The 14,186-nt window shown below is 39.5% G+C and overlaps 1 protein-coding gene across 1 annotated transcript in view; it reads right to left on the bottom strand.

The window, feature by feature from the left end:
• Window positions 1-14,186, bottom strand: part of KCNH1 (potassium voltage-gated channel subfamily H member 1) — a gene marked incomplete at both ends in the record, with an annotated part of 204,962 nt that overhangs the window by 180,099 nt on the left and 10,677 nt on the right. The window contains 2 exons of the mRNA XM_083379517.1: window positions 234-340; window positions 2,493-2,616. Of these exons, the coding sequence (XP_083235643.1) occupies window positions 234-340; window positions 2,493-2,616 (231 nt within the window). The remainder of the gene's footprint in view (window positions 1-233; window positions 341-2,492; window positions 2,617-14,186) is intronic.

Raw genomic sequence — 14,186 nt, 5'->3', positions numbered from 1 at the left:
CGTATGAAAAATGTATTGATCTTGAAGTGAAAAGCAGAAAAGGCAGTTAGCATTGCAAAAGTCATTCCAATGTAGACTGCTTGTTTTCTTGATAGGACAGAACTATACATGTCGTTGGGAAACTCCTCATGAGAAGGGACAGGGAGAGAAATACCTACATAGCCATTCCTGCAACAGTAGCAAAACCCATTTCAGGGTACATTGTTGAAAAGGAAGCCGGAAAGTTAACTTACTATTTTTCTTGTACATCAAGATTTCAAATGAGTTCACCTCATAGTTCTCAAATGTTTGCCGAACCTTATCAATTGTGTCTTTATCTGTCAGCTCTCCATACATGAAACTGCAAGGAAATAAACAAGACAGGTGAGAATCACAAGCAAGATCTCATGGCATGACAGACTTAAATTGTGTTAAGCGTTCTTTGAGTACTCTTGCTGAACTCACTTTCGTAGAGAATAGGATTGGCTGGTTTATCTTATAGGGCACTCCAATCAGCAACTGGCACTGAGAGGCTTACTAACCTTGATCAATGATATTATATATAATAACAATGTGTTGTTAAGTGAGAATATTAAATGATATTTGTCTGCTACAAAATCACATCCTGTTGGGTGGGACCAATTCCCCTTTCCTCCCCAATTCTGTTCTAGAGGTTGGAAGACGTTTCAGAAGAGATGTGGATAGTGCAGAGGGAAGGGTAGCATGATGGAATCCCATCCTGAGTAAAAGTCTGCTTGTGTGTCTTTGGATACAGCTGAATTGGAAGAAGAGACTCCTCTTTGAAAGCCATTATAGAATGAGAATCTCACAATAAATATGGTTCCTACATATTATGTGCTTCTTGCTGTGCCATTTCTCTGCATGTGTATTTGCAGTTCCACATGCACTCCTTAGAAGCCATTTCTTTTCAGGGAACTAAGGAATTCCATTTTCAAGACAAAAGACTTTGGAATGCTCAAATAGAAGATAGTTGGAAATTCCCAAAAGTGTAATTGTCCGGGATTCTTGGCAATAAGTAATGGCAATTAACATGCTATAAAACTACATTAAGTTCATGGCAAGAGAAAGGATAAAATCCTGATTGGTGCAAAAAGCAAGGTTCAGTGGTTGTTTAGCTCAATAGTCCCAAATTATCCACTGAGGAGAAGGGTGGGAAGAATCAAAGAAACGAGGAGTCAGCTAGGGCAAATTGTTTAGCACAGCAATTTCATACTGTGTTTTATTTAGACACAGGGAATTAACTTTGCACTCTTTCTTCAAGAGTAGCAAAGATCCCAACTTCTCTTCACAGAAAACTTGTTTTAGAGTTTTGATGCTAGCAGCCCCTAAATAACCTCAGATAACGACAAAAAGTGAAAGCAAGTTCAGTATGGTAGATACTTTGATTTTAAAAAAAACTATCTAGGAGTCTCACAGCAGTAAACCTGGCTGGGTATTTAAAAATATCTCGGAAGAAAGCAAAGGCAAATCAGTTCCAGACTGTTGCAAGGAAATAACTAGAATGGGTCCATGAAGACACTGTGAAGCAAGTTGGAAGAAACATTTTTTAATATTAACAAACCCTTTGTAAAATCTGAACTCAGTTGGTAAGGGGCTCGACTGAATACTAGGGATGCACAACAAACTGGGGAGGGAAAAAGGGAAGGAGAAAATAGGAAGGGAAGGAGGGTATGTGGCATTCTTGGCACAATTTCTAACAAAGTACAAGTACGTAAAACCAGAACTACAAGATCAGTTCCTCAATAGTATTAAAGCAGGACTCAATTGCAGGTATACTATTTAATACTAGGGTAAAGGGTGGAAAAGTAAAGAAAAAAAGGAGGTTTGACAATTCTGTTCAAACGTCTAGGTCAGAAATTCATCTGAATAACATCAACACATATACATTAAGAACCGTATGACACATATGAGCCATAAAAGCTGGGAATGTAAGGGGTTGTGATTTAATATACGATGGGCACTAAATTTTGAAGGTTGGTTTGCAAGCATGACTTACCAATCGGAAATCAAGACTCATTGCAGATTGTATCTTAAGAAAATTTGGATCCAAATCCTAGCTCAGCCCTGTAGCTTGCCACAAAACGCGGGCTGACCAAATGAGAGCCAATTTGGTGTAGTGGTAAAAGCATCAGGATACTGTGAGTTCTAGTCCTGCCATAGGAACAAAGCCAGTGAGGTGATCTTGGGCCAATCACTCTCTCTCTCCACTCAGGAAGAAGGGAAGATCAAATGACTTCCGAAATCTTGTCAAGAAGTAGCTGCCAGGAGTCAAGATTGACTTGAAGATGCATACAGAATTTGCTTTAGATGGGAACATCTTATATGTAAGCTTCTTGGAAAATAGAAAGGATCCAGAATGCCATTCCCTCCCTGATCTCGACATTACCCATTCTGTGTTTTAAAATCCAAGGGACTCATTTTGCATGACCAAGAATACAGAAATATTACCAGTTATTTACAGAAATATTTAACAGAAGCCTCCACTGAAATACCTGCAGGTGCTGCTCTTTTGCATAACTTCTGCTCGGTGGTATCCTGACAGCTTGCAGAATCCATCGTTGCTATATACAACGGGCCAATCCACTATCTGCGCATTACCCAGGACAAAATTTGTATCTGTTTGAAACAATAGCTCTATTAGACAAAGAAGCTCCGTGGCAAATTGATTATACAATAGACTCTTCCTTGTTCTCTTCTCTAGGTCAAATATTCTCTGGCACAAAAGATGTAGAGAAACCTGGTAATCTTACTCTTCCCTGCATATGCCCGCCTCGGAGATTAAGAATACTTGTTGTCCTGACAGATTTGCTTTCATTCCAGCAACTAATGGCAAAATTAGATATGACATTAATTGCCTGGCCACAATCACGTGTGTTTCATTTTAAAAAGAACATTAGAGTAACTGCAGAGAGTGGAGAAAGAGATGGATTAACCCCTTTCATTCCTGTCTGGGTTTTGATCAAATTGCTATTTGTATCTGCAGTTCAGAGTTTCAATTTTTGACTTTAACAGAGCACGCATCAAGAAACTAGATTGTGCAGCGTAGCTTTTCCCCTGACAGCTGACCGTATAAACCAGGGGTAGGCAACCTTGGCTCAGGAATTCTGGGAGTTGAAGTCCATGAGTCATAAAAGAGCCAAGGTTGCCTACCCCTGGTATAAACTGTTCCAGGAAATCCTGGGTTACTATGGAAACTAAGAAGTGGTTTCTCAGTGGGAAGATTGGTAAATAATATTAATAAGTATAAGGAATAAGAATAAATAAAACAAACTTCTCTAAAAGAGAGCTGGTCACCAAAAATCAATCTTCTCCTATAACCAACAATTTAGAGGAAACGTAGGATCAGAAATTATTTTATTTTCTACAAAATGAAATGAGGACCCACACATACGTAAAATATTCCTAAGCCTCATGGCCAGTTGGAATCTCCTGCCATAGCTTCCATGCTCTTGACCTCATTTGTAGGCTTAATATTTCTGAAGTGTACTCATCCTCTTTTTTGTCTTTTCACATAATTACTCACAGTTGGCTGCAGATGTATGTCTTATTTTAAATTAATTAAATGAGGCCGGGCAGCAAGTATGGTGATATTATAAGCACAAATTTGCATGATGCCCGAGTCTATTTTTGTAGGAAAATAATGTCAATATTAGAAAAAGGAAGCAAAAAAACCCAACTAGGACCTATAAAAGCAGCAGGAACGATGAATTTACATATCACGATTTAATTCATCAATAACCATTTAATATAATTAATGTTAATTAAATAACTTTGTATATGTGAAACAAGATAATTAACAAAGGTAATCACCACAGCATGTTTCACTAGTTACTAGTGAATAATAGGATTAATGTGAAAGTGCATTTTTTAAAAAAAAATACATTTCTCGATTTCTGGTATTTCTGATATTGACCTTAAAAAATAAATTTTCAGTTTCTTTCCCCAAACCCAAACCACTGTATTCCCAGCCAATTTTGTCAAGTACATCTGAAGCTGAACTAGCAGATAGGCTGCTTTTGAGTCCCGGTTCTTACTCTTCCAACTTTGGCATGAATTTATATTGCACAGTCAAGAAATTAATGCCTTCATGACTGGGATTTAGGCTCAAAGTCTAGAGCCCTAAATCACCATTCAGAGAATAGGAAATTCTGATGGCTACGGCGGGAGCATAGTGTCCTTATGCCAGGACCTAGTTTGACTTGGATAGGCAGCTATTCATAAAATGTGAGACCATCTAACATGACGTCACTGAAATCCACAATCCTAGCTGCACCTCTAAACCCAATTATAGTACAATTCTATTTTGGTGTTTGGCAGTCCATGTATTTGCTGCAAAACATTTGCAGGCACTGCCAGAAATGTTTATCCCCGTGATGGCAAGAGTGTTAACTAAGCTATAACCATCGTAAGAAGCCATGGCCAGCAATTAAGCTGAGCCTGTTGCCTAACAGCACTCTGGTGATTTGCCCTGTTCTATATAGCTAGTGTGAAGAAGAATCATGTGTTGGCGGCATGATCTTTTCAGGAAACAAAGGCAATATGATGTACATCAAGCATGACCAATATTAACCAGCAATGTCATTCTCTAGAGATGTTATCTTGAATTTCAAAGTCATTGACAGAATGTAGCACATGATCTCACATTTTCCATGGTTACATCTTGTTCTGTCACTGAACCATTATATGCAACATATCAGTGACAACCTATAAATTATTACAGAATGTATGCCCTCACACTATATCCTTTCATATATGCATATGAAGGATTTCTGAAATGTTTCTTTATTCACAGGATCAAAAAGGGTGAGGAAGCCCCTCTCAATGAAGAGGGCTGTTTTCTCCTCTTTTCCAAATATTTCAACAAATTAAAGACCACTAGGCTGCCTCAGTTCTTTTTCTTTTGTTTCTTTTTTTCAATTCTGTGATACCTAATGGATAGATATTGATCTCTGCCAAAGTCCAAATAAGTATTCTTATATTTTGTTGCAAGCTTAATTCCAACCAGCAGCAACAATTAATAAAGATCAAACAGTCCTGAGATTAAAAACATATATCTAAAGACAATTTATTAATTTGCGGAAAAGGCGGAAAATTATTAACAAAGCAAGGCAATTGCTGGTGATGACCTATAAAGCCCTAAATGGCTTGGGTCCGGGTTATCTGAGGGAACACCTGCTACCGGCATCAAGCTCCCTTCGTCCCGTGCGCTCCCACAGGGAGGGCCTTCTCAGGATACCGCCGGTTAGGGAATGCCGGTGGGTTATTCCCAGGGGAAGGGCATTCTCTGTGGGCGCGCCGGCCCTATGGAACCAGCTCCCCATGGAACTTAGGACTGCCCCCGACCTTCGCTCATTCCGCAGGGACCTGAAAACTTGGCTCTTTGAGCTGTCTGGCCCAGGCTGAGGGGTTTTAATTTTTATTGGGTTTTAGTTTTAAATTTTGGGGACTTTATTTAATTAATTGTTTTAATCTGATTTTAATTTTTGTATGTTTGTTTTAATTTTCCCTGTACACCGCCCTGAGTCCTTCGGGAATAGGGCAGTATATAAATTTAATAAAATAAAATAAATTGTTACTTCTGGACAGACACAAGTAAAGAAAGGCTTTATGTATTGTGATTTTTTATTATATTAGCACAATACTAGAAGAGAATATGAAACTCTTCCCAAAGATCAGGTCACCATTTCTCACAAATAAGACTTAAAACTTTGCTTTGGTTTGTTCAGTGTTCAATTTTAGGTGATAACTTTGATGAGATAACATGTTTCCAATATCACAAGTTTGATGCTGCTTCCAGAAATTAATCAATACAACCTCACCTTTCTGTTAAATAGATACTGAATGTGCATACGCTACTTGATAATCATAAACATACATAATTATCTTGGCTTATGTAACAATTTATTGTGTTTTAATGGTAGTCAATATATGCAGTATGCATGCCAGGAGTTATATTTCTAAATGTATGCAACATCAAGATCCTTGCAATGCAACAGTGATTCCTATAATTGGGATAGCATACAAATTGATATAACTAAAGCTGTATTATGCTACATCAGACTATTTATCTCACTATTGTTGATAGTATATGATTGGCAATGAATTTATTATCAAGCAGAGTGAGGGTGTTCCCAATATATTAAGCCTAGGGTCATTTGTGTATCACTAGAGAAGCATTAAAGTATCTCTGGCTGATAGTTCGGTATCAGTATCAGCTCCCCAAATGGGAGCTCCTGGCATTCAAACTCCTTGCAGGAATATCTCCTTGCCTGAAGGCTGCAAATAAATTTAGGGAATAGACCAAGAAGGAGCAAAGGGGAGCAAAATACAGCAATACCAGAAAAACAGTTGTCTAATGGGTGCTGCTTTTTCCCCCAGTAGATATATTTAGTTCTATAAACAGTTTCCCTCAGATAAACTCCTTAGGGTTTTTTTTTTTCACTTTATAGACAGTGTTAAAAAAAAAGCTGTTGAGGATTTCTTTCAGTCATTTTTAGCCCTGATCCCGGTGCTAAAGCAATGGAGAAAAAGCAGTAAAAGCTGTTTGTGCCTATAAATGCAGCATACTAAAACTGCAGAGAAAGTCTATAAGGAATATTTTGCCAAGATCAGTAGGACTACCATCCACTTAAATCTGCTAAAAAGTAGTTCTGAGACCAGCAATAATAGGTTTCATTTAATGAACTAAAGGTAGTCAAGCAACTTGTAACCTTCTGCTAAATCCTAAATGTCGTCTGCAAGAAATTGGCTTGGATTGACATGTTCCTCTCTCAAAGCCTACTAGGTGGAGAATAACTCAAGAAGAAAAATCAGTTTGAGAAAAAGGCAAATGGGTAGGAAACCAAGAAAGGGGAAGAGGAACACTGCTCATTTTCGCTTAGGGCCTTACTCACTGTCAACATGCATACAGTAGATTTGAATAGATTTATGGGGGAAGTTTTTCAACCAGTCAACCACTGTAGCAATTGAGTTCCATGCAGATAAAATATTTGAAAGCAAATGGCTTTTTAAGCATATGGGGAGGGCTTCCAAGTGAAAAGAGCTGAGACTCAAAATTGTAATCTTTCCTGGGAGTGGTTTAACGTGTTATAGTGACAAAGATCCATGCATAAGATTTTTATACAGTTCTACATTGCTATTCCTGATTTCATTTTTGGAAAAATAAAATTTTTATTCATATGGAATAGATAGACACCTATTGCTAACAACAGCAGGTTTACTAAGAGAAAGGCACAAATCAGGGAAATTGGAACATTTAGGTTTATAAACGTTCCTCTCCCCAAAACTAAGAATACCCTGTTTTTCCCATGCAAAAAGCATGCAAAATTCAAACACAACTTTAGTGATGTATATCCACTGATCAAGTTAGAAATAACTTTATGTACCCTTGGCTGTGAAATATGACGACAATATAACAGCAGGACATTTAACTCATAACTCCTGCATTGTTATATCTCTTCACATTTGCTTAGCTTCTTACAGCATTTTCCACTAACAATAAAGTATATTTAGCTTTACTATAATTAATACTTCCAACAAGTTCTCTCAAGTTGTCTTCATGCAATCCAAATCCTATAAAGATTAGACTCTATTAACTGTCTATATGGTTCCACTAATTTAGGCTGCAAGAACTGGAATACTAAAAAGGCAATACTACAGGTGGTCCTTGAGATAACCAACAGCAGGAGGTGAATAATCCTTGATTCTTATTAAAATAGCCTCCATGGAAGACTTAGCTGCAAACAATAACGAAATGGATGAATATATCCCACCATTTGACTATAAATTGATACTAGACACAATTTTGGCAATGACAGAGCAAATTAAAGCCAAACTGCAAGAAAAATCTGATATCTCAAAGCCACCAAAACAAATTCTGACTTTAAATGAGGAAAAGATAACCCAAAACCAAATAGAAGAAGTGGAAACTAACACTAAAATAGGAGATTTCAAAGAACAACAAAAGCAACCTATAGAGAACCTTAAAGTCCAAACTTTAATGGCAACTACAAAACTTACAAGTCAAAAAGCAACAGCACCTGAAGAAAGCAATACTAAGAGTGAAGACACTAAAGGCCTTCAAATACACTATATTGAGAATTCAACTAATCAAATGACAATCATAATACCAGTTACTACTTTCTTCCTAACCCAGATAGAACTGGAAGAACAAAAAGACTTGACTGATCTAATGACAACTATATTACATCAATCATCGAAAAGTTAACTATCAAAGCAAAATTACAATGGCTACAAAGGGGACATTTTCCTTGCAAAATTGACATTTGGATATGTTCCCTGGATTCAAATAAGGGCTATAGGAAGAAAGGAAGATACATTTGAGAATTTAAAGATGCCAAGTGGGAAGCCTGGTTGACACAAAAGGAAGGCAAGAGTTAGATTTTAAAAACTGAACTTGTTTCTTTTTTGGGATTCCTAGAGTATAAAAATACCTTTCAATGGATTAAGGGGAATCTCTAAAAAATATAACTGATTCTATATTTAGCTTTTGATCGGTAAGGAAAACAAAAGTAAGCTCTTAGAATATAATTTTGAACTATATTATAGAAATTGGAATGATATATCAAAAGATAGTATTTTAACAATTGATGTACGATTAAGATAACTTATAGAAGATATTAGTTGTTACTTTTGAACTATATTATAGAATCTAGAATTTTATATATAAAAGACAGTATTTTAATAATTGTTGAATGGTTAAGATAAAAAAATATACTTCTAATAAATAATTGGTGATTTGTTAAGATGAAAACTAGACTTTAATGGTAAAACATAAGAATGCTTTGTAACAAACAATGTAAGTTTTGTAGACAAGAGAATTATTCTTTATTGAGATAACCAACAGCAGTTGTGATCAGAACTTCCATCGTTAAGAGATGTGATCGTAAAACACAATGTCATATGATCACATTGTTTAGCAACAGGAATCCTGGCAGTCCCAGTTGATGTTGCTAACTGAATCATACTAGTTGTTAGGAAAGGATCCACCCTAATCCAGGTCATTCAGGACCTGCTCCCTCCCAGCCCCAAGCCTCAGTAAAAGCCAAGAGACTGCCTCCTCTCAACTCCCCCTGTCCACTTATCTCCCCCTCCATCTTTTCCCTTTTGACCACCTTCACTTACTTCACCATCTCTGCCAGTCCTACATTTTGCTGGCCCTGCCACCTCTATCTTTTTCCTCTGGCTGCTGATGAAGCATGCCCTTTGCAAGGCAGCTACAGGTTGTGCTAGGCCTTCTTTCCAATGCTGTGGTCAGCCTGGTCCAAATCGCACACAGCTTTCTCATGTGTCTTTGGAAAACTTCATCTTCCAAAACATGCAAGCAGTGGGAAGGTCACAGGATCTCTGTATTAAGCATTTTTTTTGCAACTTCATTACAAATTTGGAGATAGATAGGAGTTTTTTCATTAACTGAACATTTAGCAAGATCTTAATAGTGCTAAAAACACGCAAGGCATTTTTCTTACCTTGGGAAAATAGGAATAAAGAGGGAGATATGATAGAAATCTCCATCTTGTGAGCCATTTGGCCCATTTCTAAATTATCAGGCCCTGCTTATAGTCACTCATGCCCTAATCATCTACAGATTGGACTACTGCAACATGTTCTACGCAGGGCTGCCCTTGAAGAGTATCTGGAAGCTTCAGCTGGTACAGAATGCAGCAGGATGGGCAATTATGTGCACTTCTAGAACAGCACATTTTATATTCCTGTTCCACAAGCTTCATCAGCTGCCAATTTGCTTTCAGGTCCAATTCAAGGTGCTGGTTTTAACCTTTAAAGTCCTTCACAGCGTGGAATGAGGGTATCTGAGAGACTGCTTTTTGTCACCACTGAACTGCATCTTGTTGGATTTGGAACAATGTTCAAATCTGCCATGGACCACCAATGCCAACCACCAAGAGTTATATTCTGGAATTGTCTTCCACCTTAGGAGCTTGGGGGGGGTGTCACACTATCTCCCAAAGTAATCTAGGGCTGTAGCCTTGGACATACTGAACACTCAGAAATCTCAAGGGGCCATAAATTGGCCCATCAGTTTTGTAAAGTAACATGGAAAATGGTAAGCAAAGAGGCCTGCAGATATGTCTCCCGTTATAAGTCTTACTTGCTGAGGGAGTCCTTATAACCTACAAAGCCATCAAGGTTCCCTGAACTCCTTCCAAATCCACTATATTCAGAAAGATATTAGTTTAACCTAGGAAACCATTTCTTATGTTGTTCTAAAACAGGCAAACGAAAGCAAACACATAGAGAATATGTCTTAGGAAGAAAAACAAGATAAACGTTTATTTTACTGGGCGAAGATAGCTTCTGGCTAAAATAATTGCTTTAAATCAACACCCGTGACCTAACTAAAAGGCCTTCAAGAAAAGCCGGCACAATTTTTATTTTGATGCCCCGTTCTCTGTTGCTGAATATGACCCTTTCTTCTTCTTTTTCCTTGGTTCAGCCTGGCTGAAACAAAAGGAGCACACCCAGAACTTCTTAACTTTATTGTAAGGTTACATTACTGTAACAAAATCTTGAAAGTCTGGAAGTACCGGTACATCTCTTTCTTCTCACCTTTACAATCCAAGAAACCTGAACTGGGAATGCTGCTAAAGAGCTGTATAGAACAGTATTAATAACCCTGTTAGTCACCAATATCTGCATGAAGCCTAGCTGAAGGAATCCTACAAACTATATGGCTTGCCCATTTTCTCTTATATGTTACCGTCAGATGAGAAATGAAGGCTGAGCGTTTGGATAAATGATTTGAGTTAGACCTCAAACAGGTAAGCAGTCCCTGGATCACTGTGGTTATGTACGTGGGAGAAACAGCAGAATCTTCTATTTTCTTTGCTAAGCAGTCAGTTTGCTGGGGGAGAAATGAAGACAAGGAGGATTGGTTCTCTTCTCCTACATTGCTTCTCAGCAGGGAAAACCGCAGTGGCAGAAACCATTATGGTGTCCCTCTCTCTCTTACTTACACACCTCTCTACCAAGAAAGGACTTGTCAAAGCCAACTAGCTGTTGGGTATGACAAATGGAAAGAAATAAGAAACCTGGGCTGCCACAGAGAAGAGGGAGTCAAGCTATTCTCCAAAGCACCTGAAAGCAGGACAAGAAGCAATGGATGGAAACTAGTTAAGGAGAGAAGCAACCTAGAACTAAGGAGAAACTTCCTGACAGTTAGAACAATTCATCAGTGCAACAACCTGCCTCCAGAAGCTGTGAATGTTCCAACACTGGAAGTTTTTAAGAAGAGACTAGACAGCCATTTGCCTGAAATGGTATAGGGTTTCCTGCCTGAGCAGGGGGTTGGACTAGATGACCTTCAAGGTCCCTTCAAACTTATTATTATTATTATTATTATTATTATTATTATTATTATTATTATTATTATTAATAATAAGGTTTTCAGGCTACACCTAACCAAATTAAGAGTCCTAGGTTTACTGGAGCTAAGACTATGGATTCATATCAATCCCAGAAGCACCAGATTTTATTGTTGCAGTTCTTTCCTTATCTATAGCAATAGACCCTGGTTCTTCCCTTGTTAGTCCATTGTTAATAGTAGGCTGGAGTCTGTTCTCAAGCCATTCAAAAAATAGGCCACCTCAACAAATAGTTTTGCCACAAACACCACAACTCCTAATGGAACAGGTCAGCACCCAGAAATTAATCAGGGCCTGGATGGACCACCATCATATCCTGAGAACCTTCAGAGTATGTTAATAGATCCTTGTGCCTACCAATTCCAAAGAACCACATTCTTGCTAAGCAGCTTCCGTGCCATGATAAAGCTTGAAGTATAGCAAGCAGATTGGTCCTTCTGCCGCTGGTTCCATGGAGCTACTTTTTACCATCTGGCTCCAATAACTTGTTTATTTAGATATCCTGCTGCAGCACAAATCAACTCTTGATGCTTTCCTAACAAACACAATTTAAAATACTGTAGTAAAATTTAAAAAATAAAAACAATTAAAATAAAACTAAACCCCAAAGATCTAATTAATCAGTAAAAAAAATGTAAAAAAAGAATTGTCCAAGTCTAAATAGAACTCTCTGTAAAAGAGCTAAAACATAGCACTGCCTGCTACAGCTTTCTTTACTTGCCAAAAATGAGAACTAAGAATATCTTCTTCCAAGATGATCTAATAGGTTCCTCATTGGAGCAGATGGTCCTGTAGGTCCTCAGGCGTGAAGCAAAAAAGGGCTATAGAGGTGAAAGCCAGCACTTTCAACTGCATCTGGCAGTCAGTAGAAGGCCTGTTGCATTTCTTCCCCAGAACCACATGCCAGTTAGTAAAAGGGTTCCTATACTCTGGACTATCTCACTGTAACTTCATTGTTTAGAGCACATTGCAATAGACCAGACATGTCAAACACAAGGCCCGGGGGCCAGATCCGGCCCGTGAAGTGGTTTCATGTGGCCCGCGAACCCATCCTGCAAACAGTGAGGGAACGGCCCCCGCTGCCTTGGCCCTGGCCCAGGCCGGCCAGGAGCCAATGTACAATTTTGTGGTGGTCATCTATGCTGAAACGCATTCAGTCTTACCTTCACAAGGCCATCTGGAAACAGCGAGGGACCAGCCCCTGCCGCGTCGGCACTGCCCCCTGGGTGCACACTGGGGAGGTATCACCCTTTGTGAGGAATGAAGAAATGCACCATCGCCTGGAAATGGCCAGCACATGGCCCTGCCTACTTAAGGCACGCTAGGGGCTGGGCAGCGTTGTGCTTCTCTTCAGATCTGTGCCACCCGGCTCAGCCTCTCGGCGCTGTGAGGAGAGGGCCATGTGCTCGCCAGTTCCAGGTGATGGTACATTTCTTCATTCCTCATGAAGGATGACACTTCCCCAGCTGCGTTTCTTGCCTGCTTTTCTCCCTCATCTCAAATATTTTCCCATCACTCTGTTCTAAGGAAGGAAGGAAGGAAGGAAGGAAGGAAGGAAGGAAGGAAGGAAGGAAGGAAGGAAGGAAGGAAGGAAGGAAGGAAGGAAGGAAGGAAGGAGAGGGAGGGTCTGAGGGAAGTCCTGCCTTAGTCCTTCCCTGCTGCCCTTTCACCATCCCTTTGCCCCCTCCTCCTGGCCTAACCTGGGTGGTCTCCCATCCTATTGCTAAGGAAGCTTTGGAAACAAAGCCAGGTCTCCTCACATGGAGAGGAAGTGGTCCTCCCTCTTGACGTTGCCCTCATACCCATCATGAGCAACCTGGCTAAGGAGAGCAAGCACAGCAGCTGGGCACCCTCTTGGGGAAGTGGGGGTGGGCTTAGTGCTGCGGGTGCTTGAGGGCTAGGCTGGGCATTTGACCTCCGCATCACCGTCCAGCCTCTCCCCCCACATGGCCTGAGAGGAACAGTGAGGCTCCTCCAGTGGACCATGCCTCGGCACTTGCCCCAGTCCCATCTCCTTCTGCCAGAGACCCTCAGATTTGTCCCACTCCTGCCCAGGCCCCCATAGGCACCATTGACGCGAACAATGTAGAGCTGGCCATGCCCAACCAGTAGGCCACGCCCACCCAGCCCCTCAAGGGTAACCACAATGCTGATGCGGCCCTCAATGAAATTGAGTTTGACACCCCTGCAATAGACCAATTGAGTGATAATGAGGGCATCATTTGATACAGTACTTCTTACCAATGGCAGCTATTTCCTTCCCAAGGGCTGAGACAAACAGTGACCATGAGGCATAAGTAGATCAAAGGTGAAAGGAAAATACAATGTGATATGGAGGATGGAGTAGCAGCCTGGAGGGGGGTGGGATAAAGGATTTTTGCCCTCCTGCCTCTCTTTCCTTCTTTTAATACCATGTAGACCATAACTAATGCTTTAGTAATTGAGAAAATTGGAACAGTGATCATAAATATCAAGTTGACAAAGTCCCCTTGAAGTCTTTTCCCTTTTATAGTATTGGTTAACAAGATCCGACACAGAAAATTGGAAAAGTGATAACTAAAATAGAGTTAACTTAAAAGAATTATACCAAAAGTCTTTTTCAAAAATTAAATAAAAATATAGGAATGAAGGCCTTAATTTTAAAATGTGTTATTCTGTGATTTTGCTGTTGAAAGAAAATTCTGTTCAGAAAATACAATATACTATAAACACTGCATTGCTTCTTAGTCTTTTCCAACAGTATAAAAAAGAATGTGCTTAGCAAAGCAATTTGGAAACAGGTCC

Source organism: Vipera ursinii (genome assembly GCF_947247035.1).
Source record: "Vipera ursinii genome assembly, chromosome: 1".
NCBI classification, from domain to species: Eukaryota; Metazoa; Chordata; class Lepidosauria; order Squamata; family Viperidae; genus Vipera; species Vipera ursinii.
Note: the sequence above shows the minus strand (reverse complement) of the source record. Positions and strands in the feature narration are given on the sequence as shown.